This window comes from Zalophus californianus, chromosome 4, assembly GCF_009762305.2.
Source record: "Zalophus californianus isolate mZalCal1 chromosome 4, mZalCal1.pri.v2, whole genome shotgun sequence".
NCBI lineage: Eukaryota > Metazoa > Chordata > Mammalia > Carnivora > Otariidae > Zalophus > Zalophus californianus.
Window position 1 is genome coordinate 182,279,207 of NC_045598.1, and position 20,421 is coordinate 182,299,627.

Here is a 20,421-nt window from a genome sequence, read left to right on the forward strand (position 1 = left end):
CATGCTTTTCCCTCTTCTAGAATGTTCTCCAGATAACTCACTGCCTCGCGTCTTCAGGGTCTGCTTCTTCAGAGTATCTGCTTGACCCACCCAGATGGAGAGGACAACCTTATCCCCAGCATTCTCTCCCCCTTACCCTGCTCCCCATCCTCGTCACTTGCACCCCTTGACATACTATACATTTATTTGTCTATGGTATTTCTTCCCCAACTAGAATGTAGGGTTCATGAGCATTGTTTTATCAGTTTTGCTTTCTACTTTATCTCCGGTGCTAGGAAGTGTCTGGTATACAGTAATGGCTCAATGACTCTTCATTAGATTGAAAGAATGAAATTTGGGAGACCTGGGTATGTGCCAGAATCTAACCTAGGCGTCTTCAAGGAAATAATTCATCCCAAACAACCCTATGATCTATGACCTATGATCTATTCAGCTGGGAAAGCAGTTCAGAGAGAGAGCTGAATTCAAATCCAAATCTAACTCCTAGATCTAAGTCCAAAGGCATCCTCTTCTAGGTATGGCCCTCTGGAAAGAGCCAGGTCCTCCCTCCAAGAGTTGCCCACCCCCCCACAACAAATCTGGTGGGTATTCGTGTGGTCACACAGCTAGAACGAGGGCTGCTGTGTGCAAAGGGCCTCAGAGTCCCACCTCCACTCTCACTGTAGCTCAACCATGACCCTGGGAGGTAGATGCCCATAAACTGGTATTTAACACCGTTTTACTGAGGAAGGCTTCCAGAGGTTTCATGATTGTCCCAAGGTCATCAAACGAGTCACTTGCAAAGCCAAGTCATTGAAGATCCTTTGGCTCCAAATGGGGAGCTTTGCTCCCAATCCCATGTGTCCCAAACCCTAGGACAGGCACGGTGAATGCATCAGCACCACCCGTCCCTTCCCAGATGCAATCGTGGCCCAGAGGAGTCCTCAGAATCCTGGCCAACTCAGGACCACAGCATCGTCATGTAGACAGACAAGCAGGAACCCGGCTACCAGTTGCCCTCTACACACAGTATTGAAGTTACTCTTTTATCTCAAAACACCCTGCTCATGCATGACCCTGGGGTGCCTTCCCTTGCCTCAGCCTGCTCATGACCCTCATTCAGACTTGGGTTTGTGGGTTTCTCCATTTCCCCCCAGAAGATTCCAGTACCTGGGTCCAGCTAACGTTAGCTGAGGGCCTCAATCCCAGTGAGTCCTTGTCCTGAATCTTTCTGTATCAGCCCGGCTCTGTGTGTCAGAGGCCGTGCTGGGTGTTTGGGGTATAAGTACACATTCGGTCCCTGCCCTCAAGGAGCTCACAGTCAGGCAAGGAGATGGGAAATGAGCAGAAGTAAATAACTAAAATACAGTGGGGTAGACACTAGAGGGAGAGATGGACATCCTAGTGCGGGGTCTCAAGAGGCACTTGGGGAGGAGGGGGCTCCTGGAGCCACAGTGGCCGCGCCAGCAAGAGGGTCACAGTGATGAAGGAACTGACCAGGACCCCACCCCGCAAGCCAGTAGGAGCACTGGGGCTCCCCAGGACCTGAGCCTTCGTTTCCTTATCGGTAAAATTGGGAAATTACCGGTCCATATCCTCATTAAGATGTTGAATGAAATCATATAAGCAGCCGTGTCTGGCAGCTAGTACATGCTCAATAAATATTAGTTCTTCAAGGTATTACCAGGATTAGTGTCCAAAGCTATTGTCCCCGATCCAGAGAATTCTCCTGAGAAAGCAGGAGTACAAAGGACGTACGACCACTGAATCACCTCACCTGACCCGAGCCAGTTTTCCAAATCGTGGCAGACGCACACACATGCTTTTCCCTTATGCCAACCCTGCCTTCATACCATCCAGAGCCCAACCCACAAACACATACCGTCCGACTTCCCAGGGGAAGTCACACGAGCGGTAGGCGTCCCTCCCACCCCGAGGGAGCCCCTGGACCCACCCATCACTTCAGCAGAGACTCTCCAAATCCCACAGACCAAGGAGGGCGAGCAGGCAGGGCTTCTAGCAAGTCCATGTGAAGACCCTCACCCACCTGCCACCCCAGGCCAGCTATAGCCCACACAGAGAGTCCTAATGACACCAGCAAAGTTAACAACATACCCGTGGAGCATCACGGCTGCCTGAGATGCCTGGAAAGCCTCCGCTCTCGGAGAATGATCTTATTTTCTGAAGTAGCAGCTTTCTGTTGAAATTCATCAGTCGCTGTGGTAGGGATTTTTTTCCCCTCTTTTCTCTCTCTCTCCTCTCTCTCTCTCTCTCTAACTGGTGAAATTGACAGTCTGCCTACATTAACCGGGCATTAATTTGCATGATCAAAAGCAGATTTGTTCCAAGATGCACTGTTCTGCCTTCCCCTCCAAGCACAAGCATCTCCAAGGAAGGCGAGAAAAAATCAGAAACAGCGCCGCCACCGTGCCCCAAGCTTGGGCAGATGCTGGCCCCGTCCAGGAGCAGGTGGAGTGGGGGCCCTTCGGGGAGCGGGGAGGGGAAGGCAGCCCGTCTGAGAGTTGGAAGCAGCACCTGGCAGCCCGAGGCGCTGGCACCAGCCCCAGCTCAGGAAAATCAAGCCTTTGGTGACAGATTATAGCAGAGAAGCATGCAGGAGTCCCAAGTGAGTGCACACCATTTCCTGAAAAGAGGCAATTGAGTGGGTGGGTGTTAGGGTCCGGACCCAAGCAGGGCATGGCGGGGCCCTGTGGAGAACCCATGACCTGGAATCAGAAAAATGGGTCTCAATTCCTGGCTTCAGTCACACAATTCAGACAAGTTGCTTAACAGGTCTGAGCTGCAGTTTCTTTATCCTTCGGTGGGCACAGTGAGACCAGCCCTGCCTGTCTCCTGCAGTGTGATCAGGAGGCATCTAGGCAAAGGAGACAGTTCCCCATACCAGGGAGCCCCGTGGGGTCCCTGGCTCCAGGCCACCCTGCAACCCTGCAAGCCCCCCACTCCAGTGCTGTAGTTCCCGGGCTCACACAGGGCACCACGCCTGAGTGTCCTGTGGCCCCACCAGGTGAGATGATCCTGCTCTGTTCAGAGAAAGCCGGAGATCGGTGGGGTTGGCTTATCCCCCCAAAATAGTAAACATATTTTATGACTGCACTGGTAAAGATGAATGGGACATTGTATTATGATGACATTTGATTTTTTTGTGGTCTTAAAAGAAATTGAAAGGAACATTTATTTTGTAGGGCCTAAAGTTATGGGGGGTCCTAGGCACTGGGCCTGCTTTGCTGGATGGAGTAGTGGGCCCCTTAAATCCACAATAAGTGGAAGAGGCAGGAGTGGTCCACGCCTTAATGCACGCACACGTCCAATGTATACTTACTCAGGGGCTCACCTCTAGGCTGTGGGGGGAAAGTCGTACCCCAACAGATAGAGCTTGTGCAGTTCACGTTCTAGTGAGAGGACACAGACCATGACGTGTGAGCAAATACATTAAGAATTTCAGGTCTTGACGGGCGTCTGGGTGGCTCAGTTGTTAAGTGTCTGATTCTTGCTTTCGGCTCAGATCATGATCTCAAGGTCCTAGGGTAGAGCCCGGTGTTGGGCTCTGTGCTCAGTGCAGGGTCAGCTTGAGATTCCTTCTCTCCCCCCGTGCAACTCTCTCTCTAAAATAAATAAACAAATCTTAAAAAAAAAAATCAGATCTTTGAAAAGCGCTGAAGAAAATGGAAACACGAATCCAAGGAGCTTTGGCAGGGAGGACTGAGACCTGAAGGATGAGGTGGGGCCAGCTCTGGGGAGATCTGGGTGAAGAGCTAGTGCAAAGGCCCTGCAGCAGGACTTGTTTGGAGGACATAGAAGGCCGGAGGGCTAGGAAATGCCGTGGGTAATGGAGGAGGGGCAGCAGAGGAAGTGGGATGTGTTGGAGGTGACCCGTCAGATGAGATCTCATCGGCATCAGGAGAGTGATTCTGTTCTACTTGCAATGGGCAGTTACTGGAATGTTTTACACTAGGAAGTGATTATACTGATTAATCTTTTTCTTTTCTTTTAAAGAGCATTCTGGCCACATAGAGTTGACTATGGGGAGGTGACAAAGGAAGTAGAGACCAGATTGCCCTGTGTTGGGAGGTCCAGGGAGCAAGCTGATACTTTAAATAAGGATTGCAGGCATGGTAACAGTGAGAAATAACCAGATTTGAGATAAACCTTGGATTGGCCGTTGGGTATACCTGGTGGGAGTTCAGGAGAAAGGTCAGAGCTATAGATACAGATTTGGAAGAAAACCAGGAAAATGTGATGTCACAAAAGCCAAGAAAATTGTATTTCTGAAGGGAAGCAGAAGTCAAGTGTCAGATGTCATTGAGGGAGGCGTGAGCAGGGGGGCAGAGGTGGGGCCGCTGGACCTGACAGGGCATGGGTGATGACGAGGGCCATCTCAGTGGAGGGGAAGGGAAGGCTGATGGGGTGGGGAGCGTGGGCAGTGCAGAAGTGGCCACTGTGCTTCCAGAACCCTCTGCACCATCAGCTCCGCCAGATGCAAACCCTCAACCAGTTTCCGTGCGGGCAGTCTGCTCACTGATGAGTTGCCACTCTGATTTTACCAGCTCTGTTCCACGGCAAGAACCGTGTCATGTTCACTTTGGATCCCCAGTTGCTGGCCCAGGAGGCCTTTAATTCATGTTCGTTAAATGAGCAAATGACTATTTGTTTTTATCTACTTCAGAGCTCTAGAGAATTCTGGGATTCTGGGGGCATTCATTCACGTATGCATCTTTCCATGCACACTTGCAAGAATCAGGTGTTGAACTCTGAAAGGCTGCCTGTTTTTTCCTTTGGGGAGTCTACTCTGGGTCTCTTCTTCTCAAACCTATGATGTCATAACCATTCTGCATAACTTCAAGAGTAACCAATGAACAAAAATTATGAAAGGACCTTCTGTGTACACTTCTCTCTGAATCCCCACCTGCCAGATATCGTCAGTGTTTCTGCCCCAGGATGGGGTAGAAGCTGATGAGAGCATGAGCAAGGGTAGGGTAGGTCAGGAGGATCCGATAGGATGGTGGTTAAGATGTGTTAGGAGGAGAATCCTCAGGATCGGGGTACAGTAGCGTGTTGGGGAAGGTGGGGGAGTAGGAGGGGTCAGCCAACATCTCTCTTTTAATCAGGTGTCTGGCTACTGGTCTTAGTGATTGAGGATGGGAAAATAGCAGGGGAAGGTTCTGGAGCTGGGGAAGAACACATGTAGATGATGAAGTTCAATTGTGTTCATGAGTTCGAGGAACCGGAGAAGTTCCCAGGAGCTGGGAGATATTGGATATGCGGGTCTGAGGTTCAGACTAGAGAGAGATTTAGGATTCATTAACCTGCCGGTTATTATCGAAGCAAAGGGAAGAAACGGTACCCCCACGTCTCAGCATATCTGGACGGAAGGGGAAGAGAAGGGGGCAGGGATGGCGGCTGGGGGACCTCAGCATTTGAAAGTGGGCAAGAGAGCAGAAGGGTTCGTTCCAGAGACAAGCCTGAAGCAGAGCAGGTTAGGGAAAAGGAGATGAGAAGATTGTCAAGTTGGGGTGGGGGAGGGGGCCGGGACGGGAAGGGTGGAAGGGCCAGCATTGCCCGAAGGGGGAGTCAAGGGGTGACATCAGTGACCCCTGAGGGAAACTGGGTAGGGGGAGGACAGGAGCCTGACAGCTGTGGGGACACACTTACTGAGTGCGCGCCCCAGAGCTGGCAACGCCGAGGTGAGACGGACAGGACCATCCTCGGTGGGGACACCCGTAGGGCATTTGGGTCTCGGGGGGGGGGGGGCGGAGTCACGGAGAGGGGCACACTGAAGGTCCTACAGGAGAGGATTCACCCAGTGACGCCAATGAAGAAGTGCAAGGGAGGGTCCCAGAGCCCTGGGCAGGGAGGCCTCAGCCTCATGGGAAAGAAGGGGGGATCTCTGGGTCCAAGAAGAAGGAGGGAATTCAGGAAGGGCTCCAGAGGGGCATTTCCCTAAGAATAAGAGGGCCAGGCGTGGGGGTGTGGGGAGAGCTCTGAGGATCGCCTTGGGGTTTGAAGCCACATCATAGGACTGGAGTGGCAGGGGAAGGAACCAGTAGGCAGCAGCGGCTAGTGGGCTCCCAGAACAGGGGGCGCCAACTCAAGGACACCCGGCAGATAGCTGTTCTGCCTCAACCCCCACATGGACCCCCATCTCCAGCAGGCGGCACCTGCAGAGCACAATGGAGGACACTTCTCCTGGCCCCTCCTGAAGCAAAAGCAGGATGGGGCCACACCAGCTGCTCAGCTCTCCATTCCCTCTGCCTCACCGCTCTCTCCTCTGCCCTCATCCTCTGCACTGGCCACGCTCGCCTCCACTCCTCACCCAGCTGCCCGCACCCTAACGCTCACCTCCCCGAGTCTTGGCTCAGCTGTCCTCCACAAGGCCCACCCTGAGGATTCCATTTACAAGTTCAACCCTCACCCACCAGCACCCCCAGGCCTCTTCCCTGCCATGCTGCCCTTGTCTGTGCCGTATCCTTTTCACCACCAAACTTTCTCTATTACACAATTTGCCATGTGTCCGCCAGGCTCTCCAGCTCCACTCAAAGCCCCCAGAGGGCAGAGAATTGAACTTGTATCGTTCCCCGATGCATCTCAAATTCTTCGACTCGCTCCCGGCAGGTGTCGGTGCTCGATAGAAATTTGTTGCATGAAATCGTGAATGGAAGGTAAAGGCCCTCCAGCAAAACTTTCTCCATCATGTCTGTCAACCCTGCAGTGAACATAAGGGCATTTATTTTCAATAATTTCCTGGCTAGAGGGGCACCTGGGTGGCTCAGTTGTTTCAGCGTCTGCCTTCGGCTCCGGTCATGGTCCCGGGGTCCTGGGATCGAGCCCCGCATCGGGCTCCCTGCTCGGCGGGAAGCCTGTTTCTCCCGCTCCCACTCCCCCCGCTTGTGTTCCCTCTCTCGCTGTGTCTCTCTCTGTCAAATAAATAAATAAAATCTTAAAAAAAAAATTATTTACTGGCCAGAGGAGAGAGAGTAGGAATATGTATTGTCGCCTATTGTGTCAGCCACTTGGTATCACTAATTCACTCGATTCTAACGTCCACCCCAGGCACAGAGAGGAATATTCACCAAGCAAATTTATTGATGGCAATTATCTCCTGAGGTCACACACCAGAGCCGGGTTCAAACCTGCGTCTCTCAAATACAGACCCCACGCTCCGTGCGCTAGGCCACGAGGCATTCCAGACCACGGTGAAGCCCTGCACGGTCTCGAAAGTTTCCTACGGGCTCTAACTGTTCGGTAGGACATAGTAACACACGCACAGTCCTTTTAACACACGCACAGAGGACGTGCCAGTTCCTGACGGCCCTTAACACAGCCCAGCCTGTAGTGAACCCACTTCCTCGGCGGATCGCGCCTGTAATTACAGCTTGTGGGAGTCAGTGCTGGGCGTCACGTGGTGGCCCCCATCCCTCCTGCTGACTCTCTAATTAAACCAGCAACAGCATCTGCGCTTAGGTCCTGGCCAAGAATGAGGAGATGCGGTTCTTGCTGGAAACGGGCCCCCTTCGCATTCCCACGTGCTCCCCGGGGCTGGGGACCTCATGTCAGCCGTCTCTAGAATGTTGACCAGCCAGCGAGGCCGCGCCCCGGCTAGTCTCAGCCCGGCTCAGATCCCCTGGAAATAGGAAAGCAATCACAGTCTCATGGGAGCCCAAACCGGGCCCTTCCCTCTGGCTCCCTAGCTGTGGAACTGTTTAGACTATTTTATGGTAGAGGAACTTCTAGCCGTGTCCAGGCTTGGTGCCCTGCCCCTCTTAAAAGCTGCCTCATTGTGAAAATAGTTTCCAAGGAACTCACGTAGGCGCCCTACCCGTTAGGTGGGGCTGGTCATTCCACAGCAGGGGTAAGGAAGAGGAGTTTCCCAGGGTTTGGATCCACGGCCGATGGGATCAACATTGGTGAGGTCTCTAAGGCAGGGTCTTCCCTGACCCATGCGGGCCGGGCACAAGATTGCATCTACAAATATCGAGCAACGGTTACACTCAGGCTGAGAAATCGGTAGCTATCATTTCATTTAGCTTCATGACAGCTTTATGAAGAAGGTAATATTCCTGTGCCCATTTTACAGAGGAGGAAATGAAGGCACAGGAAGATTCAGTAACTTGCCCAGGGTCACACAGCTAATAAGGGGCGAAGCTAGCATCCAAGCCCGGGTCTCTCCAACTCTGGGATCTGAACCCAAGAGGTTCAACTCTTGAGTCTCCTTGTGGCCTCAAGCCTGTGTCCTCTCTACAAAGGCCAGTGTCTTCACTAACCATTGGTCCGACACGTTTGCTGAGCACCACCTATGACTAGGTGCCTGGCACTGTACTGAACCCCACGCACCCCTTTTGCTACATGGTCATTCTGGAGCCGTAGACAAGCAAACACCAACAGCATGTGGGGATTGAGCACAGCATTTTGAGCATGTGCTGGGCCCCCTGCCCTGGCCTGGGGGCAGCTTAATAATCCTCACATCTGTTGCCCATGTGCCCAGAACTATGCTCAGCCCTTTCAACGTATGTTGTGTTGGAATTTGGAAGTGATTCTGTGCAGTTTCCCAATTCACGTGTGATTTTGATATTTCGGTGAAACAGGCATGTTCAATGTTTGGCAATAATTGGAGATATGTGCACAATTTCTTTATATTCTATAAAGATTTTTTGATATCTAGAATATAAATATTCTATAATATTTCTGTTATGAGATATCCCAAACACTCAGAAAAGGACAGAGAATAACATAATGCAGTTTCTCCCCTGAACTACTATTAGGTTGTGAAGTCAGCTCAAGTGATTGCAGGTAAGCATTTTGAACAGGTTAGACTAGAGGCCTCAGCCCTGGAACATACAGGAAGAGCCTCGAGCATGAATGTCCTTCACGGACATTATTCTAGACCTCTGTGCGCACGCGCATGTGTTCTGATCCATAAAATGTCTTTCTGACTACAGATCATGGTCAAAAATCCTTGAAAGTCATTGATATAATGACTACTGTTGTATTCACCCTACATTTTTAACAGATATTAGTATTTTGCCATAGTTGCTTCAGATCTTTTCCCAAGAAACACATGTTATAGATAGAATTAAAATGGTGCTCCCCTCCCCTCACCTTTCCTGAGCCGGTGGACAAGGCTTGGCTTAGTTACTCCACCGACTCGTCTGGCGCCTCCTGCATGAGCCCACCGGCGTCGGCTGAGAGAGTGTCTCAGACAGGAAGGTTTGCTTCCTGGTCATACCCACACCTCGAATTCTAATCACAGGTCCTGTATGCTTGGAAATGTTTAGAAAAACAATTTAAACATGCCAGGGTGTCTTGATAAGCAAATCGTGCTGTTGATATAAGAGCCTAGAAAGATGTAAACACCCATCATAGGACTGAGCAAGGGCCCTGGGGTCTGTGCCTCACACTTGAGAGTGGCATCTCTGACCTGCTGCCCCTTGTCTTCGGAAATGAGGAAACTGAGTCCTTGGCAAGGCAGATGGTCCTCCCAGACTGCCCTGATGCAGAGAGCAGGAATGTTGGGACAGGGAAGGAAGGAATAATGGAGGGAGGGAGGGAGGGAGGGAGGGAGGAAGGAAGGAAGGAAGGAAGGAAGGAAGGAAGGAAGGAAGGAAGGAAGGAAGGAAGGAAGGAAGGAAGGAAGGAAGGGAGGGAGGGAGGGAGGGAGAGAGGGGGGAATGAGGGAGGGAGGAAGGAGGGAGGGAAGAGAGAGAGAGAGAGAGAGAGAGAGAGAGAGAGGGAAAGCAAGCAAGCAAGCTAGCTAGCTCCACATGGACACACATCCCCAGAGAGCCGAGAGCCTTCCCTGACTACTCTATAAAAACTAGCCCCCGCCCTATCCCTGTCAACCGGGTCTGTTTCTCTTCGTAGCACCCTGGTAAACTGTACAATTATTCGCTTCCTTCCCCTCTGCCCACCAGAATGTGAGGCCTGTGCGGGCAGGCAGCTTCGACAGCCTGCGCCCGGCTCCTTCCCAGGCCCGGCACGCAGTTGGCCACGGACGGAGAGGATGTTCATCGGTGTAAACGTGGGCGGGAAGCGTTCGTCTGTTGATGGATCCAGTCGGTGGATGAAACTGGAGATAGCTCTCTTAACAAAACCAGATGACAGGCCGGCTGAGGGAGCAAAGGGGTCAAGCACAGGGTGACCTGCACCAGCTTGCCACAATGGCTCGCGTTTCTTGAGCACTTACTGAGTACCAGGCACCACTTTGAGCCCTTCACGCGTGTTTACCCTTTTGGTCCTCACCGCAACCCCACACGGAGGACGCTCCATTGTGTCTGTTTTCAGGCAGGTAGAGGCAGACACGGGGGCGGGGGGGGCACACGACCTGTGGAGGGTCACACGGCTAGCACAAGTGGAGCTGGGATTCGAACCTGGGCAGCACCACGTCCCACCGATTCCCAGGGAGAAACTTCTAGAGCAAGTGTTTTTGGGAGACTGACTCCAGCCTTTCAGAAGCTGACTGGGCATTTCCCTGTCTCTTTTTAAAGCAATTTGAGGAAAGTCAAGGCCGGACCAGTAGCAAAACAGCCTTTTACCAGGCGCTGCAGAATTCGCTGGGCGGTGAGGACGCGGATGCCGGCGTGCAGGCCGCGGCTACGTGGTACTACTCCCTGCAGCACTCCACCGACGAGTATGCCTCCTTCTCCCGGGCCCTGGAGAACGCCACCCGGTGAGCCGCCTGGGGTCACAGAGGCGCCCCGGACTGTGCTGCCAAGGGACAGCTTGAAGGGGGTTGAGACCCCCTGCCCGCTGTGGTCTCCCCACCCGGGAGGCTGTGGTTTCCAGTCACAGAGTCACTAGCTCAGAATAAAACGCGGTCCCGCCCACTGGGATCTTGGGGACCACAAAGGCTTTAATTATCCCTGTACTGGAGAGCTCTTTCCAACCATGGAGCCAGCAGCTGTTCCTAGAGGCCCAGCCCCAGACTGGACTCTAAGAGCTCACAGATGTCCCAGTTCTGGACCCTGAGAGGCTCATCACCCAGTCAGGACTGGGTGTTGAAAAAGCTCAAGGCTGAAGTTCTTCTGGCCCCAACTTGGCCTCTAGCTGCCTTGGAAGGCATCTGTGCCCCGGGGGCAAGAGCTGAAGTGTGAGGGAGGGCAGGTAACCAAGGAAGGCCTCACTGAGGAGGCAGACTCCAGTTCCCCCTTAGCTCGGGCCCTCATGGCCTCCTGGCCAGGCTCAGGCAGCGGCCTCCCTGCCTCTCCTTGGCAGCACCCCTCCACCTGGCTGCCGGGGCGTGACTCTCTCCTGTAGGTCTGATTCCAGCCCGGTCCTGCTCACCACTTCTCTTCTTCATGCAGTGGAGCATGGCAGCCTTGTGTGCCCTGTCAGACCCCAGCGGCTGGCCCCACCCCCCCTTAGAGCCTTTCCTAGAAACACTCCAGCTGCCCTGCAGACTCAACAAAGGAGTTCATCTCAACAGCCAGAAAACAGGGGTAGACAGACCCTCTGCCCTGAGAGACTTTCATGGCCGTTACCAGCCTCGGTTGTTACCATATCCCTACGGCGCGGGCCCCAGGGGCGCCATTTCTCAGATGAGGAGAGGGAGGGTCAAGGAGATGCAAGGACCGCTGACTGGGATTCAGAGCCTGCTGGGCTCCAGGCTGCCTGAGGTCTGTCTGGTTCTGACTGGGCCTGGTGCCTCTTCTGGTGCGCAGCTTGAGCACCAGCCCACGCACGACCCCACCATTGCAAGCTGATGCTTCTCAGACACATTCCCATCACCCCAGAGGGGGAACAAATGGGAAGCTTTGGGAATGTAGAACAGGGTTCTCAACCTCCTCGCTATGGCATTTCTGGTGGATAATTCCTCGCTGAGGGGTCCGTCTCAGGAGTCATAGGCTGTTCCGCAGCACTCCCGGCCCCTGCTCACTAGATACCAGTCAGAACCTTCTCGTCTCCAGCTGTGACAATGAGAACATCCCCCAAACATTGTCAAGTGTCCCCTGGGGGTTGGGCGTGTCCCCAGCTGAGAGCCACTGGTCTAAACATATCATATGCTTGAAATACCCTTGAGGATATTTCTTCTGCCTTCTTTCGAAATGTACAATCCTTTTGTGTTCTTCACCATAGTATATTGTATTTATTTTACTATAGCGTGTTTTGTTCCCAAGTCTCTAAAATTAGTGTGCTGGGAAGATGCTTGCCCCACGGGTTCCTTGCATGACCTTGGGTGACCTTGCCGGCCAGACACCAGACTGGACCTGGTGCCAGCAGTGGAGACAGCTGGGCGAGAGGCACGCCAGTGAGTGCTCTCTGCAGGCCAGTGCCGAGGCACCTGGTGGCCCAGGGGACCCTGGCCCAGGAGAAGCATGTCCCTGGCGCAGTTGTCTATAGAACGACCCATAACTAAACTCCCTCCTCTGTCCTCATGTGACCAGGGACTACTTTATCACCTGTCCCGTAATCGACATGGCCAGCCACTGGGCAAGGAGGGCCCGAGGGAATGTCTTCATGTACCACGCTCCCGAAAGCTATGGCCACAGCAGGTAAGGTGGCCGCGTGGCCACAGTGGGTGTTGGCAAGTGAAGGGAGTCTGGCAGGGCTCTGTGTCCGTTCTGTGACCCTCAGGGAAGCTGACGACAGAGGGCGGGACTGAGGTTCAAGTCCTGCCTCGGTGACATTGGACTTGTCACTTAGTGTCTGAAACATGGGTGAACAGTAATCGCCACTTTCTCTCACGATATTGTTGGAAAGGTGAGCAAAATAGCAGATAGAGGAGGCGCTTTGGAATTCCAATGTTAGCTCTCTGAATGGATTGACCTGGCTTGGGGGAGGAGGTTTCTTTATTAATCCTGCATATTTATGCCTCCAAAACCTAAGCACTTAGCTTCACTTAAGAAAATGGCTTTCTGAAGCATAAAAGGCTGTCTTGGTGGTGGTGGTGATGGTTTTTTTTTTGCGACAAAAGGAAAGTTTGGATTACCTCTAATCTCTATACCATTCCTGCTTCCCAAACACGTTCAATATACTTTATAATAAAAGTCTCAGGTACAAAATCACAATCATAATGGAAATGAGAAATAATAAGTAAGTGAAAGAAAGCGCATGAGAAGCGAAGGGTCAACCAATGAACGGGCACAGAGTGTAGCCCTTCATGTTCCAGAAGCCAAGGACAAGATTAAAAAATAAAGAACAATGGGAGCAGAGAGGCTGGGTGGTGGGGGACACATCTGACGTCCGCCCATTGGAGAGTGATGCCAGGAGGGTAACGGGCACATGGATGCCCAGGGGCACTGGAGCAGGACTGCGGGGTCACGTGTTCTACTTCGTCACGACCTTGCAGTCCTGAGCCATTCACCCGTGTCAGAAAACCCCAGGCCCCTTCCCGGCTGGGCCAGCAACTTCCCACATAATCCGGTGTGATTGCCATAAATCACATCAGATGAGCCACTTCACGTTGGAGCTTCTTGGGGAAGAGCTCATGCCCCACCAAGGGCAGAAGAATATGTGCTGTGATGACGGTCAGCCCTCCAGGTTAAGGATTCTCAGATAACAGAAGGTCAGGGGTCAGGGAGATGAGGCCTAAGAACGTCAACTTTACTGCTGGACGTCCGGCCCCACCAGCTATGCAGAGTTGGGCAGGCTCCTTTGCCTCTCTGACCCTCAGTATCCTCATCTACTAAATGAGGCCACTGGTTTCCCTTTAGAGGCTTGGCATTAATAATACCTGGCACAGAAATTATTCTTTCACTTGTGTTTCTTTGCAATGACATCAAGGGAACTCCTACAAACATACCTAACTTCTCATTATAATTGGCAACATCCCTATAATGGGCTGAATATGGCCACCGAAAGATCCCAGGTCCCAACCTTATAAGGAAAACGGGGCTTTGCAGATGTAATCAAGTTAAAGACTTTGACCTGGGAAAATTATCCTGCATTATCCTGGTGGGCCCTAAATGCAATCACAAGTGTTTCTACCAGAGAGAGGCCGGGGAAGGTACACAGAAGAGGGGGAGGCAACGTGACCAGGGAGGCAGAAATTGGAGGGGGTGCTGCACCCATGAGCGGAGAAACAGCAGCTGAAGAATTCGCCACCCAATTCCACCAGATTCCAGACAAGAATCCACACAGGCTGCAGGAGCAAGAACTGGCTTCTCCCCTAGGGCCTCCAGAGGAAGCATGGCTCTGTTGACACCTTGATATTTGGCTTCATGACACCGATTTGGGGCTTCTGGCCCCCGGAATTGGGAGCCAGTAAATATCTGTTGTTTTAAGCCACCAAAGTTTGTGGTAGTTTGTTACCACAGCCCTAGGGAACTGATACAGTCCTTCCAATGTTCTCGATTCCCTAAGCACCTGTTATGTACCTTGTCCCCCCAACAGATTAGTCAGCTTATATAACACTTCACACAAACATCCAGAATTCTATTGAGGTTGGCAGGGTTGAAATGGTCATTGCTATTCTACAGAAGAAGAGTCTGAGGTTCAGGGAGTCCCATGGGATTTCCCCCAGGATGAGCAGCAGTTCGTTGTAGAGCAGTGACTTACTCCTGCCCTCTCTGAGCCCCCTGAACTCTCTTTCCACTACACCAGGCAGTCTTTCTGTCTCTCTGTTTTAGAACTATTTATAATTCCAACCCAATCCACTTCCTAGATTCAGGCAACTGCCCCCATGTTGTAGGAAGGAAAATAAATGGCCCGTGAAGTTTCTGGTAAGAAGGCATTTGGAGAGAAGGGACGACGAAGAGAGTGGTGGTTTGGGTGAGGATGGAAGGAGCTCTGTCGTCCAGGGGCCACCCATGGTTGGGAGACCCCGCATGGGAAGCTGTTTGTAGAATAAGCCTCGGGCGTGTCTCCCAAATGCCAGGGCTCCTGGGATTCGTGCCGAGGGCAGGAGTCTGGTTCCCTGCCTTCCTCCCTATTAAGGACCAGATGACAACAGAAGGTCTGATGCTCTTGCAGCAAGTCCATCAAAAGCTTTAAAACGTATGCACACGCCACTGGGCTCCAAAATATACGGTGGCAAACCCAGAGAGGCATCTGCTCCCTGAGGACCAGAACGATCAAAGCAAACCAAGACGGAAGGATCCATGAGAGTCCAGCCGGAATCAATAATGCTTTTATCCCACCTGTATTAGTTTCCCTGGGCTGCCTTAGCAACGTCCCCGACGCAGGTGGTTTATAACAACAGGAATGGCTTGTCTCACAGTTCCAGGGGCCAGAAGTCAATCAAGGTGTCATCAGACTCATGCTCCCTCTGGAGGCTCTGGGGAAGGATCTGTTCCAGGCCGTTCTCCTAGCTTCTGGTAACCTAAGGCATTGCTTGGCTTGGAGATGGCCATCTTTCCGCTGTGTGTCTGGGTCCAAATTTCCCCCTTTTTATCACAACACCAGTCGTATTGGATTGAGGCCCACCCTACATCCTCATTTTGACTTAGTTATCTCTGCAAAGACGCCAGTTTTAAAGAAGGCCATATTCTGAGGTCCCAAGGTTAGGTCTCCAGCGTATCTTTTTTAAGGGGACACAATTCAACCCATAGCATTGCCTTTCTCTTTAAAGTAATAGCCTGGCTGGTGAGGCCCCTGAGTGGCAAGGGCCCCAGAGGGGGCTGTTTCAGACCTAGACATGAGGTGGTCCGCAGGAGTGGGCTCCTCCAACAGACTCTGAAACACATCCTCATTCTCACATGGCCAGTTTGGGCTTCTCTGCTGCTGAAGAGCATCCTCACGCCCCTCTGGGGCTCCGCAGACAGGGCTCCACTGTACTGATCCAGGGAACCCCACCCCCACCCCACAAGGAAGCCACGCTCACGAGCCAGACCCTCAAAAAGTGCTTCCTGGGTCCTCACAGTCACCATGCCTCAGGACCCGGGGACCCTCCTGGCACAGAGTAGTAGGTGCTCAGGAAGTCATGCCGAAGCCGCTCCAACCACCTCATTTGACAGGTGAGGAATGAATCCTTTCCACTCTGGTCTGTAGGCTCCCTGGGGCTCAGTTTTGCCATCTGCACAATGGAAACAAGGAGGTGAGAGGGGTCAGGAGCACAGATTCCTCCCTGGGCCCTGTGGGACCCATTCTCTATACCTTGGAGCCTGAGCTCCCAGTAAAGCATCGAGTTTATGGAGGTTAGAGAGGTATGAACCCCAAGGAGCTCAGTCACCTGTGACTACCAGCTGTCACATTCTACCATTTGGGAGGACAGAGACACTCAGAGGCACCCATACATTTCTCAGACAGAGCTGTTGCTATGTGTATGGAGGCAGAGAGTATCCTGGTGACAGCAGGCTCTCTGGGCCAACTGACTTGGTTAGAAACCCAACGCAAGTCCCTTAACCTCCTCGGTGACTCTGTATCTTCACCCACCATGCGAATGGGACCTGCTTCAGAGGGTCACCGTGATAACGGATTTGCGCACAGAATGAGATCGGGCAAAGGGCGAGCGCAGAGGCTGTCCCGTTCTTCTGGCCCCTCAGAGCGCATTCTTGACGACCTTCTGTGTCTATGTCCTCTCACCCACCACAGTCATGGGATGGTGCCACCCACAGAGTAGATGCTGAAATCAATGAATGAATCACAGAAACTAGCCCATTTAAGCACTGGCAAGTGTATCCTTTTTGCCTGAAAAGACATTTCTCTCACTCTGCCCTGGCGCTGTCACACCTCTCATTTATTTCTGGCTCAAACCTACGGACTTAAAATGTATGTGCCTGCCGTACGCTTTCAGCCATCTGCCTTGTACCTCCATTTCTGTGAGCAAAGATTAGCTTTCCTGGAATAGCGAGTGCACAAAACGCAATACATTACCACTTTCTTAAGACTCCTGTTAATTGATCTCAGCACAGCGTGGTTCTGTAATGGCTCCTGGTTTATGGATGAGATTTTCATCCCTGAACTTGAGGGCCAGCCTCTGCGAGGAAGGAATAGGTGTCATGGCTAGGGGAGGAGACAAAGAAACTAAAATCTACAGTGGGGGAAGAAGGTTCCATTTTAAGATTTAGATTCAAAGAATCATAAACTATGGAAATTGATTTCATCTGACTCCTTCATTTAAGCCCGATGTAAAGAGCCAGTCACTGGCCATCTAGACCCAAACCCTGTCACTTGCCCTTGCTCCAGTTTTAATTCGATTGGACCCTTCAACCCAAAGCTTTAGTGTTTGCCATGGCTAAGTCCACTTACTAACTGTGTGACCTTAGGCAAGTTGCTCAACCTCTCTGAGCCTCAATGCATCCTCACCCATACACGGGGAAAGTCACAGTTCTTGCCCCATAGTGTGGCTAGAAAGATTCAGGGGAACAGTGCCTGCATCTGAGGGGGGTGTGTGTGTGTGTGTGTGGTTGTGTGCCTAGAATACTTGGCAGCTTTCGTTTCCAAGGCTACTAACATGAGGATAAAACTTACCAGCTTTCTCCTGCCCTGCTCTGCTCACTGGGGAGATTTGGGGCCAGTTTCGTCCGTGGTTACTATCTGTAACCCTCTGTTTCAGGAAGAGGGGTTTTCACTGATGATTATAATCCAGGCCTTCTCAACTTGGTGCTACTGACATTTTAGGCCGGCTAATTGTTTGTTGTGACAGGCTGTCCTGTGCATCGTGGACGGTGTTTAGCAGCATCCCCGGCCTCCCTCATTCAATACCAAAAGCACCTCCATCGTTGGAACAACCGAAAACGTCTCCAGACGTGGCCAGTGTCCCCCGCGGGGCAAAATCGCCCTCTGTGGAGAACCACAGGTGGACTCCACTGAAGCGGGGATTATTACTGACAGCACCTGAAGGAAGAGGCAGCCCCTTTCCCAGACTCGTCTTTGATCAGTGCAGGACCCCTCCGTCCACAGACATTGCTCCTGGCCCCATGGGAGCCCATTCAGGCAGACAGTGAACGCACCACGGGAACAGAGCGTGGCTGGTGCTCCGTTACCAAGCTGGCCCGGAAGGCTGACAAGCCTCTCTCCCGTGTTCATACGGGCAGGGCCTTGGCCTGCTGTCCTCTCCCAAGTTGAAGGCCAAGGGGAATCTCTAGGATGGCTCCCCTGCTCTGTCTCTAGGCACCACCTCCTGAATGCAGCTAGGACTCCTCGATCCCTGCCAGTCTCCTGCTTTGCCATCCTGTGGATTCTCAGTTGAGGTCCTTCTCTTGAACCAGCCCCTCCCGAAGGACACACTGGTCCCAGTGTCTTCTCAGAAGGAGCACTCACTCCGTTCTCTGCAGCGCATGGCCAAAGGACTCTCAGATCCCGTGGGCAGCCCGGGTCTGGGGGACCGCCCCCCAACCCTCTCCTGCGAGTCAGGTCCCAGCAAGTGTGGGAGGGGACACTGACTTATTCTCTGATGTCGCCTGTCCTTAGATGGCTCTACCTAGGTGCACCACTTATGCATGCCTCTGGGCAGGTGACAACCTCTCGAAGCTTCCACTTCCTCATTTGTGTGATGGAGCTGATAATAACACAGCTGTAGGAGTGTGTCAGGATTAAATAAGGCAGTGCGTGCAGACCGCCCTGCTCACTGCCCCACACAACGCCGGCGTTCATGAGGTGACTTCCAAAAACACTATTTCTTGGGTTATTCTGGAAGAATCCACATGGCAGATGAATAGGTCCCAAGAAAACAAGCACAAAGGAGGTGGCTTCTGGGTACCAGCCACTGAAAGAGGAGCTGTGGCCACTTCAGAGGGCATATGGGGGCCATTCATCGTAAGCTCGCTGGTGCCAGTTCATAGTTTCCATGGAAATTCACTGTGGGGCTGTGTGTGGTCTGTCGTGCTTGAATTATGTGCTACAGTCAGGGCCTTTTCAAAGTCCTTGGTCCCAGAGTCCTGAGATATCATTTCCACATCTCAGTAGTGCAGAAGACAGTTCAGAGGGATGGGTCTTGACTTCCCTTTGAATGGGGGTGGGGTAGGGCTCTTGGGATGACACATCCGTATAGGATGCCGAATAATTCTTTGATTTGGGGAGAAACAGCTCAGCATAATGGAAGAACTCACCATTTGAAGTTAAATCAACTGGGGTTTTAATTCCATCTCTTCTATTCATTAACTGCCTGCATCTGAACAAGATTTTTCTGTTTACCCACCTATAAAATGGGTATAGTTACATCTATTTCAATCAAGTCAATGTATGTTAAAAACCTGGCATATTCTAGACGTTCAGTATTAAGGTTACTTTTGCTTCTGGAAAAATAAGGCTCTGAGAAGAAAAAAAATGCAAAATGACTTAAGAGGCAATAATGTTCTTCCTTTATAAGTTGTCCCAACCCTGGATCACAAAGCCATAAATTCTAGACTCAAGGCATTTTGTACATCACTACATTTGCATTCTAGACATGTGTGTATTCCAGGGGCCTTTAACATTCCAGATTCAAAATATTATCTTTTTAGTTGCTGTCTCGTGGAGTTTGTTGGAAGTAGCAAACCAAAGAAAATATTAAGTGGTTGGATTCTTGAGTTGGGTCCATTGGCCTGGCTACATCCTGTGTGATTAACAAGATTATTTACCAGTAAAGATGGAGGTGAATCACTTTCTGAAACTGACCACTCCAACCTGGTGATATATAAGGACATGTGCCATGTGTCCCTTCCAACAGGGATTCAACAAATATTTACCTGCTGCCTTCTATGCCCCAGATCCCAGCAGTGGACAGAGAGAGGCTGTCTTCTTAGGATTAACATTATGTCAGGGGGTGGAAATGGGAAACATCTAGGGATAGGGTACAAAGAACAGACTAAACACACACAGTAAGCAGAGGGAGTTCAGAAAACTGCCCTACTAAGGAGAAAGAGAAAAGGCTTGACATGTTTGAGGTTAAAGAAGGAGGCCAGGGAGCTGGGGTCTAGAGAAGAGGGGGAGGGTGGTTGGAGACGTGGGGGAAAACACATAGGAGTTTGTAAGCTGTGGCAAGCAAAGAGAGTATTTTTTCTGAGTATGATGGAAAGGCATTGGAATTTTTAAAAAGACATGTGATAGAGAAGGCACATGGGTCTTTTCTTTCCCACTCAAAACACAGCTCACTGAAAATCAGGTGGGGTTTTTAATAGAAGGAAGAATAGAAATCCTGTTATCCAGTGTGATGATCAGTTGGCTCCTCAGAAAAGTTGATTAAGACCGGAACTCGTGAGAAATGAATAAGGTAGATAAATTAACCATGAACATGTTAACTTCTCCGTGTGCACAGAAACATGCATTCATCTGCTAGTCTGTCAGTGCAGGGTCAGAGGCTTGAGTCAGAAAGTGCTCCCTTTGAAATTCTTGCAAAATCATGAACATAACGCATGGCCTATGATTTCCAGCTTTGGTTTCTTGAAAGTGGGGTATCCACGTGATATTTAATTAATTTAATTAAGTTCTATAATTACAGTGACAAATATAGCTCGCATCAACAGGTTTGAGGCAAACACAGTTGGCTCTTGGTAAACACATAACTTCCTGGTGGGAATGGATGCACCGGGCCAGGAAAATTCAGCCTTTTCTGAACAGTGGTCATTATGC

The 20,421-nt window shown here is 51.4% G+C and overlaps 1 protein-coding gene across 1 annotated transcript in view; it reads left to right on the forward strand.

Annotated features, from left to right (window-relative positions):
- TG (thyroglobulin) overlaps nt 1–20,421 on the forward strand; it is a 244,670-nt gene that overhangs the window by 215,091 nt on the left and 9,158 nt on the right. Inside the window, exons 44-45 of the mRNA XM_027626166.2 lie at nt 10,479–10,660; nt 12,375–12,482. Coding sequence (XP_027481967.2) covers nt 10,479–10,660; nt 12,375–12,482 — 290 coding nt within the window. The remainder of the gene's footprint in view (nt 1–10,478; nt 10,661–12,374; nt 12,483–20,421) is intronic.